The sequence below is a fragment of the Passer domesticus genome, chromosome 1, assembly GCF_036417665.1.
Source record: "Passer domesticus isolate bPasDom1 chromosome 1, bPasDom1.hap1, whole genome shotgun sequence".
Classification (NCBI taxonomy): Eukaryota; Metazoa; Chordata; class Aves; order Passeriformes; family Passeridae; genus Passer; species Passer domesticus.
In genome coordinates, this window is record NC_087474.1 from 73,755,795 (window position 1) to 73,780,534 (window position 24,740).

General features: G+C 40.2%; 1 protein-coding gene across 19 annotated transcripts in view; it reads right to left on the reverse strand.

Annotated features, from left to right (window-relative positions):
- Positions 1-24,740, reverse strand: part of HIVEP1 (HIVEP zinc finger 1) — a 127,362-nt gene that overhangs the window by 22,516 nt on the left and 80,106 nt on the right. For 18 of the 19 annotated variants that reach the window (XR_010364664.1, XR_010364665.1, XR_010364662.1 and 15 more), the window contains 4 exons: positions 10,439-16,386; positions 3,915-4,048; positions 2,390-2,565; positions 315-419 (listed from right to left, as the gene is read on the reverse strand). Coding sequence is in view for 13 of the 19 variants with exons in the window: in XM_064424566.1 (XP_064280636.1) it covers positions 315-419; positions 2,390-2,565; positions 3,915-4,048; positions 10,439-16,386 (6,363 nt within the window). In the remaining 6 variants the exon portion in view is untranslated. Of the gene's footprint in view, positions 1-314; positions 420-2,389; positions 2,566-3,914; positions 4,049-10,438; positions 16,387-18,341; positions 18,662-24,740 lie in introns of those variants that run through there. The other variant, XM_064424592.1, reaches the window with a different exon arrangement.

Sequence of the window (24,740 nt, forward strand, 5' to 3'; positions counted from 1 at the left end):
ATTTTTTCTAGGCAAACAGATGTTTTTCTGGTATTTTCAATCTTGTCATATTTATCTGTGAAAGTGATAAAGTTAAACTGCATAACACTTTGTGAAAAATTCAGCAGCAATTTATCCTTAGCATATGCTTGTCATTTCTTTCAGTGAAAGTTTTTCCAGTGTTTCTGGCTCCCTTGGACTAGCTCTTAAGATTTTTATCTCTCTATCTTTTCCCTGTACAAGAATTAAAAAGCTTTGGAAAAGAAAGGGTAAGAACCTGAGATGACAAAATAGACACAATAATTCAATAAAGAAAGAAGACTTTAATTCCTTACCAAATTCTTCTTCTCCATCCTGGTCATCTATTAAGCCTACTGAGACTCCCAAATCCATGCATTTCTTGCTATGTGCCTTTGACTTCATATGCTTTGTTAAATTTCCTTAAGGAAAAAAAAAATTATGTGCTTTGTGAGTACACAAATGTCTACAAATACATGCTCAACGTGTCCATCTCTTCTTCAGGTAATTTATAACAACCTTATAATTTGATTTCTCACTTGCTAGAACCTTGTCCCTCGATGCAAGCTGTCAAGGGCTGCAGCAGATTCACTATCCTGAATGCTACCAACTTGCTGTCTAAATTGAGGAAGTTTTTTATTGAGATAAAATAGAAGAGGATGGAAATTCTAAATGATTATGTATTTTGTACTGGTGTAAGAGATCCCTCCTTTGTTTATGGCAAAGTATAAAAAGGGGTGATTCAGTCTTCAAAGTCATGTTGACAGAAAACTATCATGTGAAACTGAAATTTGTATCTTGCAGCTCTTCCAGTATTTGATGAATTCTATTTTTAGTGTAAACACTTTCAATGCCAACTTAAGCAAACATGTTAATTTTATTCAAAATCAGAGCATGAACATACTTGATCTGAATCTCAAAAGTGAATGTGTAGCTGAGAGGCCCCACAGGCTGCTCTCCCCTTCTCCTTTAGAAAGAAAATATGGTAAATGTCAAGAAATGGCTGAGTGGCTCAGATCTGTAAATGATGAAATGCATGTTACTAGAAGTAACTGCCCACCTTGAACTTCACAAAAAAATGTTTTTTTGATGTATTTAAATAGGAAAAATTAAAGTGTAATGCTGACTGTTCTATGGTTATGGAGTACATTATTTCTGCTTTGAAATGAAGGGGAGTAACTCATCCCAAATGTTGAAATTGTTGCAAATATATTGACTCACAAATAGCAAATTTTCCAGTCTTTGCACACTTCATGAAGCTGCTGATTGCACTGTCCTGTCATGAAGAGTGTCTCACCAAACAGCAAACTGTGTCACCTGACTGCCAGCACAAGCCAGGCACAGCAAATGCAGAAGAGGATGTGAATACAAGTATCTGCTACGACTGAAACCAGGGAGATCTTTACACAGGCAGAACTTAATTACTCGAACTTGGCCAGCACCCCTCCTCTGCAAAAAACATAATGAGAATTTACTGGGTCTGCACTCCAGCATTTCATCATAAAGGCAATATGATGACCCAGCCTGTCAGGATGCAGTGATGAGTTTTGACACATCTGAAGCCTATTCATCCCACTTTGTGCAGCACTGCGTTACTTCTTGGAAGTTTTCCACCCAACCGCTGCATAGTCTCAAACCCACTAAAAACACAAATGTTCCTGAGGTTACAGCTTAGGGGGAAATTGCTGCTAAATGATGTTCAAAGCCAAGAAAAATTTTACTGTTTTTTTTTCTTCTGAAATTATTTTGGCTGTGAACTTCTCCTGTCTGTTTCACTTGAGTCCTGGAGTACCACTGTTTAATATATTGGCTGCATAAACTGGGATACACTAAAGTATCTAAAGTTGTAAACAGGCTTTAAAAAGTAGACATCCAGCTCTGGGTCTTAAAAGGTCAAGTGGAAAGCAAACCTTTGTCCTTCAAGGCTAAAAAAAAAATAAATTCAATATAGTAATTTATTAGAGGCCAATTTCTTTACTAGAGCAATTGGTTGAGTGCCAATACGAGTACAATATATGTCCATCTCCTACCTCCAAAAGACACTGTAAGGGATTTAAGATTCTGTGTCCCATCTCTGTCTAGGATGAGCAGCTAACCATCTCACTTGTCTTCACCTAACTTTCATCATATTCCCATGATTTCCCTCTTCCACTCCGATTTCTCACCCACTGTGTATGCCAGACAGTTCGTTCATATGAAGATGTGATCATATGAATAAATATACAGAAGACAAAGGAAAAGCAGGAAATAAAATATTTGAAACATTAGATAATAAAATGCCACAGAGAGGGAACCTCTTTAGCTCATGAACAGCCAACTGAGAGAAGAAAAGAATTGTACTTTGAAGTAGAAAGAAAAAAAGGGAAAAACATACCCAGTAAAGTAGCCTTACCTTTAGTTTTGAAGGAAAAGTTGCAGTAATTGCAGTGGTAAGGACGGACATCGGTGTGTGTGCGAATGTGCTTCTTCAGCATGCTGGGCTTCTTGCAACGTATTCCACACTCCTCACAGATATACTTCCCTCTCCCTCTCCCTCTCACGTACACATAGTCTTCGTTTGACTTGTACCTAGTAACAGTACCATAAGTGTAAGACAATTAGTTGTAATGGGAAAATGAGTCCAGCTAGAAACCCTCATCTACCAGAATTTTTAAAATAACACATTAGATGAAAATCTATAACTGACAAAACCAATCACGCTCTTTGCTCACTCCTGCATGTATTTGTTCAATTCATATCTATATTTATCACTAACTAGTCATAGACCTGTTTAGGAATAGCAGCTAATATTTTTAAATAAAGATACTGTTGATACATTTAAAGATTTCAAATTTCCTCTTAGCAACACAGGAACATATCTTTTAAAGGTGTCAATTCTTGGAAGCAGGCTTGAGCACCATGAAGGAGCTTTAAAAGAGCATCTTTGAGGCTCTGCCTTGTGCAGAAAAAGGAGTAACATTACTTACAATGATGAGAAAATCTTTAAAATTCCCTATCAATGTCCTCTGGACTCAGCCTATGGGGACTGTCTCTAGGTAGAAAAATTCATTCGGATTCAATTATGCCCTTCATATTTCCACTCAAGGATGCCAAATGTTGTGTTAAGCTTTTGTGACCTGGTCCTTGCAATGTCTGCATCTAAGCAGAGACACAACAATATTTTACCTGGGCAGCTGGTAATGATTTAACTGCTGGCCTAGACTAGAGTCAAATTGGGAACCAGTAACTAAAGCCCTACAGCTGACTATTGTGACTAATCAAACATGCACTATTGGTGCTACAAAATTTTACAGGTGTCACTGGCACTTTTCTATCTAAAAATCCGTTTTATAAGATGTTGTACATAGTGTAACACTGTAGCCAAAGCAACAGATACTTACACCAGGCAACAGGTTTAAAGTATTATGGTGCAGGGAGGAGGGCTCTCAGTAAATATTTCCATGGCACTTTTCAAATCAGAGCTCTCCAGCCTCTGTATGCCACAGCAAGCTGCCAGACAGAGACAGCACTGCAGGCTGCTGCTTAGCCCCTGGACTATTTCCTCTCCAGCTACAGTTATACAACCTTGCTGCAGAATCGGTATTATTTATCATGTAAGAGAAACACAGGAACAGAATTTACATCTCTGGCTGTATCTAGCTGCCCTTAGCACTGATTAATGCTCATTCCCCAGGAAAAAAAAAATGAATCGCACAGCCTACTGTTCTTTATTTTATTACCCCTTCTCATAACTCTCATGGCTCCACGCTACTGATGACTTTCCATTTTTCTTGGAAACATAAACCAACATCCACAGACCACAATATGGGAACTGTTGTTTAAAATAAATCAATCAGGAAGCAACATCTCTGCAAAGTCTAGAATCTAGGAAAAAATATCTTCCCAATGATATCTAGTATACAAAGTACAATACTTGCCCTCCATCAAATATTTTAACTCTTCTTGGTACAGTTTTGATAAATGAGTTTTCTTTATCATGTTCAGTGCTCGATTCAGAGTTTTCTTTATTGCTGAATTCAGTTGGAGTCAATTTTTTCCTATTTAATGATCTCTGAAAGAAAATGAGATATGCTTATCATTAAAATTAGAGTATTTCATATGCTATTCAAACATTCCAGTTATGGTGAATAAAAGCATCATAAAAGCCACAATTCTAATAATTGGTTTTTAAAACTGTTAAGATACATGAAACAAAAACTATCTTTTGCTGAACTTCTTCTCTACTATGCACTGCCTGTTTGTGGGCTGCTAAATCTATACAGAGATTATGGCCCTGTAGGAAACCAGGAATGCTTTGCGTCTGAAGTAGGACATTCCTCTTCCTTGTCCTGAGAAGATAAAGGTGATGCTTTTTACTCACAAATAGCCATCAGAGAAAGATGTGTACAATCAAACCGAAGTGCTTCCTGAACAGCAGCACCTGGACCAACCTGTCTGCTGACCCAGGATACAGCAGAGCCTCATGGTCTGCAGGAGCTGCCTTCCCACAGCACAGCAGAGAGGAGCAGGGTGGCAAGGAGGGGTGTAGCTAGGGAGGTTATTAACAGGTAACATTTCTGAGTGCTAATATTTTTCAAGAACTACAGCTCTTTTGCTCTGGAGAGTGACTGCTCCCAATTTGGTGAGGTTATTAACAGGGGCTCCAGAGCCCTTCCAAAGCAAGACTCCATACCTAATTTCCTACTGCCAGACCAAATTACAAGAAAAAGCATACAGTTGTCTAGCAGAACAAGATTATATTTCTTCACTTTGCCTGATTATTAGTCAAGGAACTTTTTTTTTTTATTGTTCTAAGGAGGATGAGTTCCCCCACATTTGCCAATTAAAATTTACTCCTTCCAACCCTAGGATATTTATAAAATGGGCAACAATGAAGGAATGATCCAATTAACCAGCAATTATTACTGCTATATTTATAAACTGTTCTACCCACGTAGCTGGCACATTTACCTCATTTGCTCATATTGATAAGTGAATAAAATGATGAGAGAAAAAAAAAGTCTGGCCTTATGTTTTTCACTCATTATAAAATTTAATGCTGGAAGCTTGTGAATTCTTGGCAAGAGGAATGACTTCACTGGCTGGCTTAAAATGACTGATCAGTTATGCTGGTTGTTACATACATTGAAGGGTGACATCATTCTGGCAAGTGGTTCTTGCCCATTGTCCTTCATGCAGTCTCAGACACTGCCTTCACTTCTAATTCAAACAGGATAAGGAATTAACACAGGTCAGAGGAAAAGCATCTTCCTATTCAACTGAAAGCCCCAGGAAGCTGCACGTGGTCAAGCACTACCCCAATCCATATGCCCTCCCACAGCCCTCTGGATTGATTGAGGCTGCATTTTCAAATGTCTGAGCACTTCTCCCAAAGCACACATGACAACACTGCCTGTGTGTAGGAAGAAAGAAATTTCACCCTGCATGTTTTAACAGCACTCATACAAGGTGAAAGGAGATGATGCTGTGGATGAGAAATATCAGAAGTGAAGCCTGCTCCAATAATCACAACTCAGCCATTCTGTAGTTCCTATACACTACCTGGCATATGAACTGCTTTTGTTTCCACTGCAAACAAAGAGTAACAAAGTGAGATTTGTAGCTTAAAAGGAAGAGAGCTGTGGAAAACACAGAATACACACAATAAACCAAACACATAAATATTCCCAGCAGCTGAAATAATGCAATCTTTAAGTGCCTGATGCTTCAATACTATATACCAATTTTTTTCCAGATATATTTTTAAGCAGTGAAAAGACAAAGGAAAAAGAAAGATTACAGAAGTCTTAGACCCACGTTGTTATCCAAACTATGACAAAACTGTTACAATAAGTTGTATATTTACAAAAGCACTCAGAAAGCAAAAACTGTTATGAAACCAACTACCTCTGATGCTCCACTACCCTATCTTTTTTTTTTTTAACACATGTCTATGTACAGATATAAGACAGCTCAACTTATGTGTTAAAATTATTTACCTCCCCTGCTGTACTTAAGTTTAATGGTTATTTGCTGCTTTAGGAAATTGTTTCAGTGTCTTGGACATGTAAAATGCTGATATCAGAGTAAAAGAAATGTTGAGATTCTGTCACAGAAATCTACAGAAATGCTCACTGACAATGAAACAAGCAGTCTGTTTAGTTTTTCTGAAAAATTTCAAACTGATGATGAAAATTACTTGGCCCCTCTGTACATTTTAAAGAGCAGCCAGTCTCTAACAAGCACAGGTTTCTTGTGTGGAAATCCTTTAAAGCACCTCACCTGAAATCCCTCCAGGCCCCACATGAACTGGTGGAAAGGGCAGAAAAACAGCAGTGCTGTAAAATGTTCCTCTCTATGATTACTTCTGCTTTCTGTTTTCAACAGAGACACTTGTCTCTCTACTACCATAAAGAAAAGGGCTGTGATTCCTTTCTACTTTACTCATTTTGCTCCAATTTAACTCCACTGTCCTCAATTACTAGTATAAAACTGAAAACAAAATATTGCTCTTAGGGCAGCCCAGAGACCAGAGTTCAACAGATACTTCTGGTACTTTACAACATCCTTTGGAAAAAAAACATGCTCGCAGCCTGAATCATCAAAGTTATAAATTTCAGATTAGAATATTCATTAAACATTTTTCCCACTGGCTCACAGTCACTTGGGGAAAATGTTTTTTAATATCATTAACCTTTTACTAGTTTACACATAAAAATCTTCTGCATTTAACTACTTTCCAGTGGTGAGCTGGACTGTTGTGGCATATCATCCAAGAAAGGAAAGCTTTCCACAGTTAGGAGAAACTTTCCATTCTTCAGCCTATCCTTGCTCAAAAGTCATCACCCTGGAATATTGCACACACTGTTGATCCACTTTAGCGAGAAGAGCCAAGATCAGTGTGGAGGCTTGAGAAAGATATAACACCAGTGAATTCAAGTGAGAAAAACTGGTGAAAAGTAGTAATAAATGGAACAATAAAATAAACAGAGAAGGGAGATAAAAAAGCCTTTTCCATGCAGGTGAAACCTCCTGTTACATTTTAACATGCTGGACTCATTCCAGGAGCTTCTTTCACAATAACATTTTGTGGTTTATTTTCTGAATCACTGGAACGTGGCAACTTCACCTATTGCCTCTGAGCAGTGAATTGTGAAGAGCAAACAAAGTCCCTGGGTTCCTTTTTGTTTGCATTTTGTTCACGTGTATCTTCCTTTCCCATGGTACCTATTGTTGAAAGAACTGCCTTTTCTTTGTGACAGTGATTAGTAGCAGTTATGCAGCAGCACGAGGTGTCTGCAAACATAGTTTAGTTCTGGGGGCAAACCCAGAACAGTCCAGCAAGTTGCTTTGTCTTGGTGAGAAGATCAGCAGTTATAGCCCCACGAGCAGAATATGCCAAATGAGTCTGGAAAGGGCCACGGCTGTGAGACAGGAGGTGAGACATAACAGTACTGCATTTTTAATATTATTCATAAATTGGATTGTGGTAGCACTTAAAGCTCTCTGTCAGATCAGGGTTAAAATGTGCAAACTACTTGAGCAAACAGAACCCCCAACACCTGCAATCCAAGCCATGGTTCCCCAAAGAACTCAGGACTCTGCCAAGCTTCTAAGCAGGAAATCAACCACATTTTTCTTAGAATTATTTGCTATTTTCTTTCTTGGCTTTGTTTGTGCTAGGTTTTTTGGTTTTGTGTTTGTTGTTTTTTTAAAATGGAATATTAATTTCCAAAATGATCTTCAATGTTTTCCATCCTCAGACTCCAACAAAAAACCCCCAAAAAACAACCAAAAACAAACAAACAAACAAACAAAAAACCACCCCCCCAAAAAAACCCAAACCAAACAAAAAAAAACCCCCCAAAACCCACAAAAAACCCCCCAAAAAACAACCCCCCCCCCACCAAACACCAAAAAAAACCCTGTGGAATCATGGGGCTGAGCTGAAGAATTTCACTTTTTGCTTTTTTTAAACATGGTTTCTGTAAGAAAGATTCCGAGCTGGCATCAGCTATTCCATTACCAGGTCTAACTGGAAACTGGTAACACAGAGGTATATTGTAACAGCAGCAGCAACATCCTTCTGGAAAACAGCTGAAATCCTGCTACCGTGACCATTGGAAGGAAAAGCAGACAAACTCCGCAAGTATTAGATAGAAAAACCTATCAGGTCTTTGAAATTTTTAACTTCTGCCATGGTACACCTTGCTCATACAATCTGAGGTGCCAATTAAACTTTAATTGGTGCTATTTGCTGCACTTTTTTTCTTAGTAATGGCTCCAAGCAAAGCCTGTAAATCAGCCCAAGCAGAGCTTAAAAACTCTTCATTTCCATCATGCTCCTGTGCTTCATTCAAAACATCAGCAAGAAAGACTCAAGAAAGATTAGTAACTGTGTTTCTTTTGTGGCAGAAGCACTGTAAATGTACCTGACAGCTGCCTATTACAGCATTTAAGCACTCCTGGAGTGTTTTAAAATGGCACTGTCAAAATATTTTTAAAAAATATTATTATCCATTATTTGTATCCTAAACAGAATTTTTTTGTACAGAAAATCTGTTTTTCAAGAGGTATACAATTGCTTTGCTATCACAGAATTTCTTCTGAAAGACTGTTCTTCAAAAATAAAACAAACATGACTCAATGACACAAGGATGTGAGACTTGCCTTAGAAAGACTTGCTCAGCTACATACAATGAATAAAGCTAAACATTTGTTTCCTTTTTTGTTTTAATTTAGCACTATTTAAGTGCAACATCTCATGAAATGTGTGAGGAAGCAGACTGAAAAAAAAAAAAAAAAAGGCAGTAAGAGTTTAAACCAAGGCAGCACACTAACATGGAACCAACAATTTGATTCAACTACAGGACTAAAACAGAATCAGCAGCCTGTATGCATTTTCTACAGGGAACATTATGGATAAAGTTTTGAACTCCAATATAAATATTAGCAAGTCTCCCACTGATTTCAGGAGGACCACATTTAGCTGTAAGCCCTTTTGGCCTTTAAAGTTTCAGCATATCTTCCTGTAATTCTGAAACTACTTCACCTATCACACAGTTTCTCTTCCTATTGCTTTTCTCCCCACTGACAATGTTGTATCTTAGCAAAACATTTAGCAGACACAGAAACATTCCAGGGTGACCGCTGACAGCAGCACTTTCTGTCCCTCAACACCCACACAAACAGGGGGTCTTTTCCCAAGGCTGTGGAATGTCTCCTCTAGAGTGCCTGCTGGCCTATGGACCCTGAATCCCAATGTCTGGGATGTTTTGCTGATGGCAGTAGGACAAATTACAGTTACTTTTACCCCCTTGCCAAACCATTTCCATGCCCTGAAAGATCATGGAGAAAGGAAGGTCTATGGCTTCATTGATGCCCTGGTTTTGCCAGCTCCAATGTGTTTGGCACCAAAGACACAGCGTTTGCAGCGCCAAGGAAGGAAAAGCACAAAACCATGCTGCACGCTTCAGAGAGCTTTACAACTTCAGTAGATGGGACAATAAAATCCACTACTGGGTCCATTACAGAGACACAGACACCTGCTGCCATAATGCAGGGCTAAGAGCCACCTTCACCCGTGCGGTGGTTCAATCACTAAGAACACCAAATCCAGTCTAAACCAAACAGCTTTGGCCCCCTCTGTAACAAAACTGTTCAGCAAGTAAAATGTTGATCACATCTGTGCAGCCCCAAAACAACTAAGGAAATAACAAGAGACTATTTTGCTCTGCCACTTTGGACTCTGGAACGATGTGGTTTTTTATGTGGGTCACAACCTTTGCCTGGATTACATTCCTCGGCACAAGATTTAATGTTGTCTTTGGAGCCATATCAATCCAAGAAGTTTGTCAGTGGTTTTAAGGCAGTGACAATTTTGTTTAAACCTTGCTATTTTTGTCATTATTTCACACTGCTGATTAACCAAGGTGGGAGAAAGGGAAATGGTATGCTGTTCCTCTCACAATTAGATGATCAGTGATGGTGAAAACTGTTTTTGTGGCGTATCCATGGACACCTGCTCAAGCTGAGTACTCTTTCGAAGCAGAAAATACCCTTATTGTTCTTTCTTTAGCTGAATTTTAAGGCAAAATATGTAATTATGATCCTAAATTAATTTGAGTTAGAAGTGCTTAAAAAATATTTATATCAGACTTATTTTGTTCTACCCTTTGCATGACAAAAAAATAGCCAGACACATTCCTGCCACAATGAACACTCAATACACAGATTTAAGCCCAGGAACTAATTCCCATAAAAAATTATAAATCCTTATGAACATGTTTCCTAATTGAATTACTTAAGATCTTTTTAGCAGTTTGATCCAGCATAATTAGAACAAATAAGCACATATATGGTATGTGTCAGGCATATTACATTCTCTAAAATATGAAGAAGCATGATTTCCAAAGCAAATCCTCTGTAAATGATCAGTATACATCAAACATAGCTTAAGTACCTTGGTCAAGCTGTTCTTCCACTTGCTTGAATAGACCAATACATCAGATCTGGGGTGCGTAGTTCTTGCTAGAGTGTACAGTGGCTTTTCAACTTTTTGTTTGGAATTGAGGAGGGAGAGAGCTACCTTTGTCGACAAACCGAGTGGATTGGGGTTGTTGGGACTAATGGTCCATGTAGAATAGGCAGAGATTTTTTGATCATTTTGCAGCAGGTGCAATGGTTTTCTCTTCATGAGGTAACACCAGGTAAAATTTGTTGTGGTCTTGAGGCTTGGAAATGACAACCTCTGCATTTCCCCTGCATTCATCACAGCCAGTGCTGCTACAGGCTTTGCTTGGCCTGGGCTGCTGATGTGGGTGCTGTCATCACTGTTAGGTGGGGACCTTCTTTCTTGGCTGCTGCTTACAGCCTTGAGAAGAGAACTCTGGCTGTTCACTGGAGACAATTCAGAAGGTTTCCCGACTACAAACACTGGTGATGTGGAAGACTTAATGTCTTCGGATTCTGGTGACTTTTTTAGGGTTTCTGAAACCCCAGTGTCAGATGACTGATGGTCAGGCAGGTCTGAAGTACTGGCCTTGCTGCTTTTTTCATGCTGTGTGACAACATCAGGATCCAAGAGGTGATTTTCAAGAGGCTCTGTGGTGCAAACCTGTCTTACCAAAACTGGTTTCTTTTGCTTACTAGGAGGGTCATTAGATCTAATGTTCAGTGAATGCAATGGTCTAGCATCTGCCATACAAGCAGCTCCACTCTCATCTTTAACACGTTTTTGCTGTTTTTCCATGGCAATATCTAAACTGTTTGCTGGGGAAAGCATTCGTTTACTTGAAGCTGTAACTTCTGGTTGAGGGAAGAGTCCGCTAACTGGCACTTTCTGAATGATATTTGAAGAGCTTGACAAAGGTGAATTTCTGCTACCACTTTCCAGTGGTGAATTTTCAAATTCAAATGAATTTGGCAAAGTTCTCTGATGATCTTTGTGAGATTTTGGCAGCTGAGTTTTACCTTCAAGAGTTGGCACCATCACGACATTTGTTTTGCAGATGGACTGATTTCCCTGATCCTGGGTCACTAAAATGTGAGGCAGGGGTGTAACAGTTGCGAAGCCATAGGATGGCATACTGCTCTGAATACGGACGGGAACCACAAAAGGAGGAATCTGATGGATCTGACTGCTGCAGTTATTAGGAACAATTTGCTTTAGAGGAGGCACAGAGTATGGATTAGACATGTCAGAGAGTTTTGTCTGCACTTCAAAAGAAGATGCATTCTGGTCCACGCCAACTTGATTTGGACCAGTCTGAGTTGATAAAGTATTTTTTAGCAATTTAGAAGAGTATGGCTGACCTATATGCAATGTTTTAACTTGAAGTTGATACTTTGGAGCAAAACAGTCCTTTTTTTCATCAGGTTGACAAGAAAGCGAGTTTGTGCCTGCTTGCTCCCCTTGGGCTGATGTTTTAGTAGACGGCTGAGAAGGCTGATGAGTCAAGGACGGCTGGCCTTGATTATTCAACATGTGATCCAGAGGCTGCTGAGATGAAGGCAGGCTAACAGGATTACAATTTTGAATTGTTGAATTAGGTCTGGAGTTAGTCTGTGATTGCTGAGTACTTGAAGGAAACTCTACCGAGGGTTTGCCAGAGGTCTGCAGCCTGTGCAATGGCACTGTGGGCACATCTGTGGCATGAGCTGCCTGCAATGAAGAAGTCGATTTCACTTGAGGCTGCTGATTTTCGGGAGCAATATTTAAAGATATTTGTCTTACAAATGGCCCCCTCCTCCTTTCTAGCAGAGGCACATGTCCAGCAGCTCCATTTGCAGATGACCCTTTTGGAGTGGCTACCTCTACAAGCGGGACAGGTTTTGATGGAGACATGCTCCCGCAGTCGAAAGACTTACTCCTGTAGTCCACAACCTCCATTGAGGGCTGCGTGCAGCTGATTTGCTCTGAGGCGGCACGTCTCATTTCCCGGTAATGAGGTCCAGGCACTGCCAGTGCGTGTGAGCCAGCAGGAATCATGAGGAATTCTGATGACTTACTAACAGGCTCTGCTTTGGAAGGATTCTCAGCCTTTAAAGTTTCATCTTTATCAAGTGAAGTTGAGAAACTAGAGGCATGAGACAAGCTACTCTCCCGACTTAGGCTTCTGGAAAGTGTGGAGTCAACACTGGATTCAGCAGATGAATGTTCCATTTCGGCCAACCGAATTCTCTTCTTCTTCGGTGGAAGTTTTTCTGTTGGCAATTTTGACAGCGTTTCACTGCGTTGTGGCCAGTTAAACCTTTCTGTCTTTTCTGGGTCACTGCATTGGTTTTCCTGCTCTCTGTCTGGTTCTTCTGTGACCAGTATTTCAGGAACCTGGATGTTATGCTGGCGAACGAGTCTTGATGGCTGAAGTGGTGCACTTCTCTCATTAGAAACTAATTGGCTTCCCTGCACTTCCCCTCTAGGTGGTTCTGATGACAAGGGTTGGTGACGCTGGGGAGTGCTCAGATGAGAGTGTCTGTCTTCTTGGATTACAACTGTATTCAAAGAGCGGTGCTTTGTGCCCTTGTTGGGCTCTTGAGAAGAAACTGGTGATACTCTTTCAAATGACTCTGATTTCTCGAATGAGCTATTTCTGCTCAGTGAATTTGTGTGCTGTATTACTGAAATGCCAGTCCCTTGTCTTTTCAACTCCACCTTTTCTTGCACAGCTGAACTTGATTGCTTTTCAATGAGGGGAGCCATCTTTGGCTCAGTAGTCTGATCTGTGCCACGAGCCACAAGCTGAATTTGGGAATTCTGAAGTAGAAGCTTGCTTGGTTGTTGTGATCCTACCACAGTTGTGGCGCTGTGTTTTGACAGACTGGAAGAATTTGCTGGCTTGCTTTGGCCTTCTGTGTTTTTTGATGGTGCACTAGTATCATTTTGCTGTGGGTCATCATCATCACCAACACTTTTCATTTTCCTTCTTTTCCTTATTTGGGGTGTTTGCTCCCAGACACCAGTTGAAGTTGTGACTCTGTAGTGTAGAATTTGAGGCTGTGTACTGTTTGGAGCAGTTTTGTGCTCAGGCTCTCGGATTGCTGCTTTAGTTTTAGGTCCATGCAACTCTGAACAATAAAATTTCTTGTGGTTTTCAAAATTTTCCAGTTTTCTATATCTGTTTCTGCAGGTTTCACATTCAAACATTGTTCCTCGCACCTGAGGGGACTTCTTTGTTTTTTCTGAATTTGATCCCTGTGCCAGGGATTTGCTCCTGTGCAATAAGGATTCATTTGATAAATTACACCCCAGATAATTTTCTTCTACAGATCGCACGGATCCAAGACCTTGGCTTTCACCAGTAGAAGAATCTTCTATTGCTGCCTGTCTGACTAGGGTCCGAGGATGTCCACCTTGGTTCAGTGGGGTAGCAGGTCCTGACACAAAAACGTCATCATATAAAGAGCCAATTTTATCATCAAATGACTGGCTTCCTCGAAGAGGATGAGAGGGAGGTATGACATTAGGAGGTACTGCTGAGTAACTGGTGGTAGGCATGGAATTACTTCGTGTTATAGGTAAACAGTCAAGGGATGGTACAGAAAGAAGAAAAACTTGCTTGGATTTCTCAGTGGGTGTGAAAGGAGACTTTGGTATATCAGAGCTTGAGCTAGTTCTTCTTCCCATGGGTTTTAAATCAAACTGGAAAGAATCCTTAAATATGTAAGATTTTGGTGAATCTATGCTTCCTCTTCTTGAAAGAGATGTTCTTCTTGGTTTCACACTATCTAACTGTTTGTCATCCACAACAGCTTCATTATCAGAAATTAACTTTGAGATACGCTCCTCAAGGGTTTTCGTTGCCAAGGGAGGTCGCATTTGGCCAGAGAGAATCAGATTTTTTTCAGCACAAACAGTTTGTACCACTGATGCTACCATGCCGCTTGCTCGTGGCACACAGGGCAGATTTTTATTTGGATCTTTCTCAGAGGTCAACAATCCCCTTACAAAAGGAGCTGGAGGGCTCATTGTTTGATCGGCACTTTCAGAACGAGAGAAATAACCGGAATCAGTACTACCTAAACTTCTAGGGCTCAAAAGACATTTTCCTTGCTGATCTTGAGAACCATCAGTAGCCTGTTGTCTCTGGAGTTGAGCATGCACTGGCCCTCCTGTAGATCCTGGCTGTTCCTCTAACAGGCCTGCTTCTACTTTCTGATGCTGCTTTATGTCATTCTCCTTGAATGAGGCTGTATGTGTCAAATTTGACTGAAGAGTTGTGACTTTAGAATCTCCTTTTCTCTGGGCTGCAGCAAGCTCAGGTGCTGGCTCTGTCACTTTTGGGCTATCAGCCCTCAATGGAGAAACATTTACAGAATGAACTACTACTTTTGGTAAAGCTGCCCTTACTTGTGGTTCTGCATCATGTAATGAAGAGTCAGCTGATATACAGTCTGGGTTGCTTAATAGGGTAGGGCTTCCTTTCTGCAGTGTTTCTGCACTCGAAATGACTTTCACTAATTGTGCAGGTTCCAGTTCTTGATCATCTTGTCTTTCATCTGCAGTGCCTTCATCTTCACTTTCACCACTTTCTTCCACATCTGAATGAATGCTAAGTGCTTTGTCCGAGTCATGAGATAAGAAGAGGCCACCTGAATCTGGTTGCAGGACAAGTCCAAGTTTGATAGCGTGTGCATGAGATTTTTTGTGCTTGTAGAGATTGCTCTTGGTTTTAAATGAAAACCCACATGTCACACAAGGATATGGTCGCTCTCCAGTATGGGATCGGATGTGCTTTTGGAGAACACTGGGCTTGGCACAGGCCCGATTGCAATACTCACAGACGTATTTCCCTAGCTTTTTAGGCTTCTGGTCTTTCAAGAGGTTACATATTTGTTCTACACCATGGTTTACAACTGATGTTATCTGGGCTGAATTATACACGGGACCTATAGACAAGTGTGTTGAACTTGATGTGTTAATTGACAATGGTGAAGATGAAGTAGCTACTAAGGGGTTTTGAGAAAAAACCTGAGTTACAGTGGAAGATGAGGTGTGAACGACAGACGAAGTTACTGCTATGCTGTAGACCTGCTGGAGCTTGGGGTTTTCTTGACTCTGCTGTTGCACCAGCGACCTAGTTAAACTTGGACACATAACAACCTGGTGATTTTGCTGACTGGTTTTAGTAATAAGATCTTGTGAATGAGAAACTGATTGGCCTTGTGCTTGTCCAGTCTTGGCTGTTGTTGCTACATGCACATTGTTCAACGTACACGGGTAATAGGGAGGTCCAGCTGCAAACTCCTGCTGTGACAAAGCAGACTGATTTTGGACACTTATTGTATTGGACGTGAGACTAGAAGAGGTGCTTACAGTTTTATTTGGTCTCAGTTTCTCTATCTGCATCCCATAAGGGGGGCACTCTTGTGCTAAGGTATTCAGTTCAGGCTCCATAGCTTTTAGTAAGACATCGAATGCAGTTCGCGTACATGGGGACGACGTACTGCAATCAACAAAATTAATACATTCATTACTGTCAGTCTTTGTATTACTTGATGAGGAGTTTGAGGGAGGCTTCCTCTCTGCTGAGTTCAGTTGGTTTGCATCAGTATTCCCCGCTGCCTGTTTACACAAATCTAAGGACTGATGCGTCAGTGAAAGCTTTGTCTGCATTGATGTCTCAGATTTGGTTGTTTCAACACTTATCTCACTGCTAAGTGCTCCCCCATTTTGTTTGGTACATTGATTTCCATTTTGCACGGGCAGGTGATCCTGTGCCGTGGCACGTTCGGAAGCATCCGGAAGAGCTTTTAGCGGTGAAGGGTCTACATTTTGCTTAACCTTGGCTTCAGCAGGGCTTCTCAAAGGCGATTTTGGTATTTTTTTAAGATGGTTTTCAGACACAATCTTTTTTCTTTTCACGCCCTTAATTGTGTCTTGGGTTCCTCTAGTACCAGCATCGGTGATTTCTGTTAAAACACAAAGAGCATAAAAAGAATTAAAAAAAAAAAGAATATTCAAACTGGATAATGGAGTATATTTTTTATTTATATTGTTTTACCATCTCTAAGTTTCAACAGTAAGCCCTGGGGCAACATGACTGTCCATCTCTCCAGCCTCCAATACTTTCAGCTAACAGTAAATGTATCTTAGAGAAGATCTACTTTGTTTTCATCTAAAATGAGCAATGCTTTCCAACTGATGCTTGAAGACATTACAAAAGTAATTCACGATAGGAAAAGCTTCAAAGGAAATGTAAGAAAAGGAAGGTTACTGAAGGAATATTTTAGCAACTCCTTTTCAGACAAGTAAAAGAAGCTTCTCTCTTGCATTAGTTTAAGAATTCAAATCATTATAAGAGGAAAACGAAGAACCAAGACACATATGTCATGTTTGTCACTTTTTCCATCTATATGTTCCCATAATCAAGGAATGAACACAACTTCCCATGGTTATATTTGTAAGTAGATTTATCATAGAAATGGCACAACCACCCACACCATCTGTCAAATACTGTATTTCAGAGCTCCAATTACTGAATTTCAATAGCATTTCAGATGAGCAACTACCATGGATGAATAAAATCAGTCACACTTAAATGACTTCCTATTTGTGCATCATGAAACAAAATAAACTAAATTTGAATTATTTCATTACTAGCTACACTTGTTGCTGATTTTAAGCAGATATGCATGCAGAGTTTCAGGGGGGTTGGGAACAGCAAATGAACTGGAGCATTACTCAGCAGAATAATTTTGTAGGAAGCACTTGTATTTGTAGGCAGTCCAATTCCCTCTATAACAAAAACCACAAATAGACTGAATTTCAGTGTTGATACACAGAAGCCTTTTTTTTAGTGGATACCCAAGTTACACATCTTTGTCTGCCTCAAATATATATAATCTATCAGCTAATTTGTTTTTTTTTACTTCTATCCTAACATAGTCAGAGCCACTGCCTCCACTAGCACCACTGGTAGGGCACAGTAAGCTAAATATTAAATGGATGTAAATTCATTTTTTTAGGCTTTACCAACTCCTTCATCATGCTGTTAGCAAACTCCCTACTAATCTGACTGACAATATTAAAAGCAAAGGAGGAATCTGAAGTGACTGGAGGGCTGATGGCTCTGGGAAGGTTCAGACACACACATTTTGGGAAGCAGCACTGAGTAACCCCAAGCAGTTTTTCCTGCATAAGTAACTCAGGAACAGAGGTTTATGTGCACTTCTAGGTAAAGAACAGCCTTACAACAACAGGTAAAGGGATGAAATTCTCACAGTCACCGTCACAAGGAGGCACATGGAAGAATCTTAGACTTCCCAGTACTCATCAACCCCACAGCCCCTTGGACTGGCACACACTGTCCTCTTGCAGAAACACCAGCTGGATTTAATACTGTGGTGGGAGGAAAGCCAATGGATTGTGTCATCTGACAAGAGATTCTGTCAATGATGAGTGCAGAATGAAATTCCTGCTCCATGTACACAAAACCCAGGCCATGCCTAAAGCTTACCTAGCACAAGAAAATGCAAAGTGACCAGTAGGGAAAAAAAGCATAGATCTTATGCTTCCATCCAGAGCACAACCCAACTGGGTTGTGTGGTAATGCCAGATACTTGGAATTTCAAAACCTAAAATCAGCCTCAATGCCAACTTAACTGCACACAGATATTCAGTTAGGGTGAATGGAAGTTCATTCAGATTACCCTGCAAACTGAGAGATTAAAGACTACATGTCACACAATGTGCTGGTTTTGGCTGGGGTAGAATTAATGTTCTTTACAGTCGCTTAACAGAATGGGAATTACGGAGTCTTGGCTGCTGGCTGGGGTGAAACCACAGTGCACATAATTCATTGCAAGTGTGGAATCTCTGCAGAACCCCACCCACACCTCTCCCTGCCCTACTAGAGAAAGCTTACCTATGAAGAGTAAAAGTCTGCTTTGCCACATTCAGCAGTCCCATGAAAGAGATGCTTGAATCCCTTGCCAGAACTACTGGCTTCAAATCCTAGTTCTGGTAACTTTGTGCTCCTCTTGGGCATCCAGAAAGAAATTTCTGTGGTAATTGTTCACTTAACTTTTAAATGAACTCTGGATTTATTGCTGTATCATCAAAACTTATTCCTATTAGGCTGATTTAACATATTCAAAGCCAAGCAGTCTTCCATCATAACATTTTGTACTTTCCATTGCTTCACAATTTAATAGTGACTTAAACTAATAACTTATAATTAATATTATTAAGGGTGAATTCTTTACAATTCATACTGTGACTGTTTTTTCTTCATTAACAACAAAAACCAGTTTTATATGAATCAAAGAGAAAATAACAAGGTAATTACATAAAAGCATGCTTTTAGCCATGGTTTGGTGATCTCTCTGAAACATGGTCCTGTTAATTGTGCATAAGTGATTTGGTTCCTTTTATGCACACACTGTAGCTTTTGTGCTGTCACAATCACGCCTCCACACCGATCATACTGCCAGTGTTTGTACTGGAGCACTACGGGAAGAGCTGGGCAGATTACACAGCGAGGAAAGTAACAGTGCCATGAATTGCAAACATCCAAGCAAATGTACACAAAAAAGACTAAGTTGTTTCATACTGCAGCAATTGAACAATCAAATGATGTGGTGCTTCCTGATATATCAGAATATTCAAAGCTACTGTTTCTGGGTTTCAACCATACAGTGCAAAAGAACAAGGATACTCAACCTGCACAATGTAAGGTGAACTGGAAACCAACACAGCTGAATGATATAACGTGGCTTACAAAAGCCTCAATGGAAATAAAAATGCATCTCTAATCTATCAACAAGCAATTAAAAAGATTCATTCACTTTGAATAACAAGATCAGAATTTTCCATAATATCTTTACTGCTTTATTTTTTAAAATGCTGTTCAACACGCACCAAAGCATAAAAATTGTTTGGGAAGTTGAAAAGAAAAAAGAATAAACAAAGGCAAGTTATGCATTGCATTACCTATAGAAAAAGTATTTTTTTCAGTCTTCACTATAATTGTGCTGCTTCTATACTAATAAAATTCCAGTCTACAAAAACCATGAGAACTAATTTTTATTTGTATTTCTGCCTCTACAAATTTTGTGATCCCAGAGATGGAGTCACAGAATTGCTTCAGTGTACCCGTCCATAAAATCCTGTAAAATGTACTTCCATGAGAATGACTTTACATGGCTTAAAAATGTTTAAGTCCTGTCTTCTACGCCACTCCTGGATAATTTAGAAATATTTATTATTATTCTTAATGGAAATATTCACCTTATGTTTGCTAATAACGAAATTTTTGGCATATCTGGAGGAAAAAAAGGAACTACCAACATCTTTGCTTCACTTATTTTTAGCTTGTCATTCTTTTTGTATAAGTCTCTGCTTTGTATTCCCAGTTTATGTTAAAGATATTCCACTGCACGTTTCTTAATCTACAGCTACATGATTGCACAAAGGTCAACTGCATCAGTATTTCCAGAGGCATCAACAAAACTGGCAGAAAGCATCGGTCCCAAATGCTAAAGACTCCTCTGCCTTGCAACTTTCACGAGTGTGATGACTTGCCAGGGCCGTCTGTGTACCCACATCCACAAACTGACACCGAACAAAAAGAATGCAAAAAAACATCCTCATGTGGGAAAAAAGTATGAAGCTGATCTGCTTTTCTTTCTCTCCCTGCCACGCCATGTGCTCTGCTCACCCCCACTGCAGTCTCCCAGCCATTCTCATCATTGAGTGGTAACTCCCCCTTTCCTCTGGTGCTGAAGTGGTATTTTTGAGAACTGATGTCACCTCAATCAGATGTCAAAAAAGAATCTTTCTCATAAGCTGTATTGCATCAAATAGGATTAAGTTACCCAGGCCAGGAGAAGAGGGGACAATGTCACTGTGCTCAATACCTTGCTTTTCACATTCCAGGGACACCAGAGCATCTCTTTTGTGCTTTGCCTGGTTGGCTTTGTTCTGCCTGCTCTCAAGATTCTCCACTTAATTCCTTTGCTTCAGCATGAATTCTGCACTCAAAACATGACAAGAAAAAGCTGATGTTTCTAAACATGATTTTGTTCACCTACAATTTCTCTGATGCACTTCGCTCTATGCACAGGAAATAGAACAACAGAACACAGGTGTGATGGTGTAGATAGCAATCTGCAGAGTAACTCACACAGCAAATAAGGGAAGCTATAAGTGATCTGATTTTTTTCTTCCAAAGCATTTACTGGTGAACCAGACAGTGTCTTGACAAAATGATCTCAATGGTTTTGTTTAAGCAACTTCCAGAACTGCCTGTCTCAAAGCCTACATGTTATTATAACACCCACGCTCTCTCCCTTCTAATAGAGCTACAGGCTTGAACTTAAAGAAAAGAGTAAGAGGGAACCAAGGAAGGGCAACCACTCCCTTCTCCCTCAGTGCCATCCTGTGAACATAGAGCAAGCAACCACTCTCTGTCCCTGCAGTCCAGTGAGCACCATAATTTTCATAACATGTACTCACTTCACACTGCAGAATTTAAAAAAAAAAAAAAATAAAAAAATCACTGTTTGCTCCCATACAAAGATGAGACTTTAAAATCCAAGTGCCTGATCTTTTAGCTCCTAATCTGTACTTTGGCTCTCAGGGCACTGCAAGTAAGACCAAGTCTCTTCTGAAAGTCTTTAACTAATAATTGATGTCTTAAATGAATGGCTAAGAGGTTACTGTGGCACCCAGCAATGCTAGTGATCCAAAGATGGAAGGGTTCCCAAAAGAGAGAGACTGTTAACTAAGGACCTTATTCTGTCTTAAGCTAAGCTTTACATACTCTTTAATTTTGATTTCACCAAAACTATCAAAAGCACTCATGAATCACCTCACTGGGTCTGTTTCCATGAATAAGTAATAAACATAATTATGAAATAAAAAACTAAGAAATAATATATTTGCTGGCAAATGTAAGGCCACCAGAACTCACCTTAAATGCAGCAAGGAATAACTAAATGTTCATTTTTTAATAAGTTACGTTTTAGCTTCATACCACTTCACACGTGTTAAGTACAGCCATAAATATTTTCCCTAACAACAGAACCTTGATTACATAACCGAACCATACAACTATGAAAATGTTCACAGCCAACAAGTCAACACAAAGATTTGAACATGATTAACACAAGTGCCATGCTTAATTTTAAGTACAAATAAAATCGGATTTTAAAGCAAAACAATTTTAACAGTGTAATTTCAGGCTTCATGAAGTGGCCAGAGGGTGGCTGCTCCCTGTCTCAGAGGTCAGGAGGCAAGTGATAGAACTTGGGGCACTCCAAGTCAGCAGTGGTATTTGAAAACCCCCGTCAGCAGGATTAATGCATGTTTATGTACTTTTATTACCACAACACCAGTCCAAACATATCTAGAGCAGACCCTTAAAAGCACTGGACTTGCATGTAAAGCACATTTTAACATGGATTAGTTAAAAAGAAAAGTAGGGACGAGCTTTGACATTCAAAGGCTAAAGGAATATGACAGGGATTGGATCAAATGTTCATCTGTGCCAACATTTGTCCTTTTGTTCATAACAGCAAACAGCAAATGATTCCATAAGGCATGCATAAAGTGAGTATGGCTTCAGGATTTCACACTGGCTATAAGCACATGATTATTTTCTTGGTGTTTTTAACAGACAATGTTGATATGTGACCCATCAAAGGTATTGTACTGGCTGTCAGGCACAGGTTCCCCAATCCTCTTTCAAGGGTCATTTCACACCAGATAGTTGTACTGGAATGACTATTTTATCAGCATAATTTCTCATTATTAACCAAAATACCAAATATCCTACTAACACAAGCTCCAGGAAAGGTGCACATGTGTTAATATGTAGTACCTGCACCCATTTGAGTAGTGCCACTAACTTTGATGATAGCATACATTTTTGTAAAGTCAAATTAAATTTTAACGCCCCCTACTATTGCACCTTGGCAAGCCCATAAAATCAGTGCTTCTCAAGTTCATATATTAAAAGTAATTGTAGATGAAAATATATGTTGATCTATACAAATGAAGAAATCACATCCAGTACCTCTGCCACTGAGTGAATTTTCCAAAAAGAAAATTGGTATTTCATACCATCACAAAACAATTCAGGTGGCAAGGGACCTCAGAAAATCTCTAGCCCAGCCTCCTGCTCATATCAGGGCCAGCTATGGGATCAGACCTGAGTCCATAGGGTTTTGAACTATAAAGTATTGGAAACCTCCAAGGAGAGAGTCTACACAGCTTCTGTGAGCAACATTTTCCACTGCTTGACTATCCTCGTGGGGAACAAGCCAGCGCCTGCATCACTCTTGTTTCTTGTTCCTATTGCCTCTCATCCTCTCACCATTCCCCATCATGAAGTCTGACTATGAAAACCACCTCCAAAACCACCTTTGCTCAATATTGAACGAGCCCTGGTCCCTCAGCTTCTCCTCACAGCACAAATGTTCCAGCCCTGATGGCTGTGGTGCCTCAACACTGAAGTCATTCCAGGTTTCTGATGTTCCTCCTGCACTGGGGAGAGTGGGGTGCTGCTGGTATAACCCAAGTATCTAAAAGTGGTCTAAGGGTCGCTGAATAGAGGCAGGTAATTCATTCGCCTGATCTGGTCATGCTTTCATCCGCACAGCCCAGGATGCTGTGGACTCCCCTGCAGCCAGGCATGCTGCTGGTGGGTGCCCAGCTTGCTGCCCACCACAACCCCAGGGTCTTTTACAGAGCTGCTCTCTGGCCTGTCAGTCCCCAGCCCTGGAGCTCCTCCTGCCTGGGTGCAGGGCTTTGCATTTGTACCTGTGGAACTACTCCTCTGGTTGTCCACCTAGCCAGACCTTACCAACCTCACCCAGATACAGCAATATTGTGGGAAACAGTGTCCCCTTGTCCCCAGCCCTATAACAGAAGCCATTTTATCATAGTTACAGAGCTTGCATCAATTTTCATTGTTATGAGATTGGAATAGATAAAGCTGAATGTCTGCAAAGTACTTTTGCTCATGTTCATACCCAAGACACTGCTTGCATGTTTCCACAGGTCTTCATCTTGTTCAGTCATCATGATCAGAATACACACCAATGATACTTCTCTTGCTATATGAGAAGAGCATCCCCAAGAATCCTGCTTTTCTATTTTTGTTTTTGCTTAATTCCTTTTCCCATTTGTGACTTCCACCATGAAACAAATCCCACTGCTAAATTCTGTCCACATTTCATCTTACTAATGGCAAATCTGAACAGGTACCTCAACAAAACCAATGCAATATAAAAACATTCTGCTCATAAGAAATTTTGGGGTTTTCAACTACAGGCATTCCAAGAAATACCCAGAGTGCTGGCTATCAAAAATAAGCAATTGCTAAGAACTGGCAAATATATTTAGTAATGTTTAGTACAAATGGAGAAGTTTAAACTACACAATCTACTGTTTGCACTAATTCTATATTTACAGGAATTAATTGTGAAGGTATGTTACCTATGAAGGTAACACTGAAGAAAGCAAGAAGTATTTATTGCCTTGAATAATGTTTCCCTGAAAATAATAGGCCTGCCTATAGTTCTCCTGTGAAGGAGAAAGAAGCTGGTGTGGGAGTGAGCAAGGGGCTCCTCAGCCCCCAGGTTTCAGGACCTCCCTCACCAGTGTTTAAGATGCAAAGTTACACTGAAGATGAAAGGAGAGAATATTGTTCTGAACTGTTCGAAGCGGCAGTGAAGAGATACAGATATGATCCAGTAATTAATTCAAAGCATAAAAGGTTCCTCCCCAAGAAACAGGAACACACATAACCTCCTAAGTGAAATAAAGCAACTGACATGTTTAAAGGTTCCAGACACAAAGGTGTCCTCTGGGCTAGTCCTCACTTATGGCGAAATACCATTGCAAGGGCAGAGCGGATTAGCTTTATAAATTGTGCAATAACATTTTAGCGTAAGCAAAGGGAGACACCTTTGCCCCCAGGCACAGCACTCGGACTTATCAGGAAGCTCTCCCATGGTACAGTTTCATCTCAGATGTGAGAGCCTGCCAACCCTCGTTTGGCCTTGGGACAGGTAAAGAGTAAATGATAAGCTGCAGTCTGGGGCTGTCTTCCCGGCGGCACCTTTTCAAGTCATGGCTACTCACATCAAGACACCCTTGACTTCTGATGAGGTGTAAAGGACATAACTGCCCTATCCTAACAAGACCAAGAAATAACTTCTTTAGAACAGTTTGGTCTCATTTAGTGCATCTAGCATCTCAAGTGAAGAAAGTAACAACCAGCAGATTTTTAGCCATAAAATCAGCATGCTTGATGAGG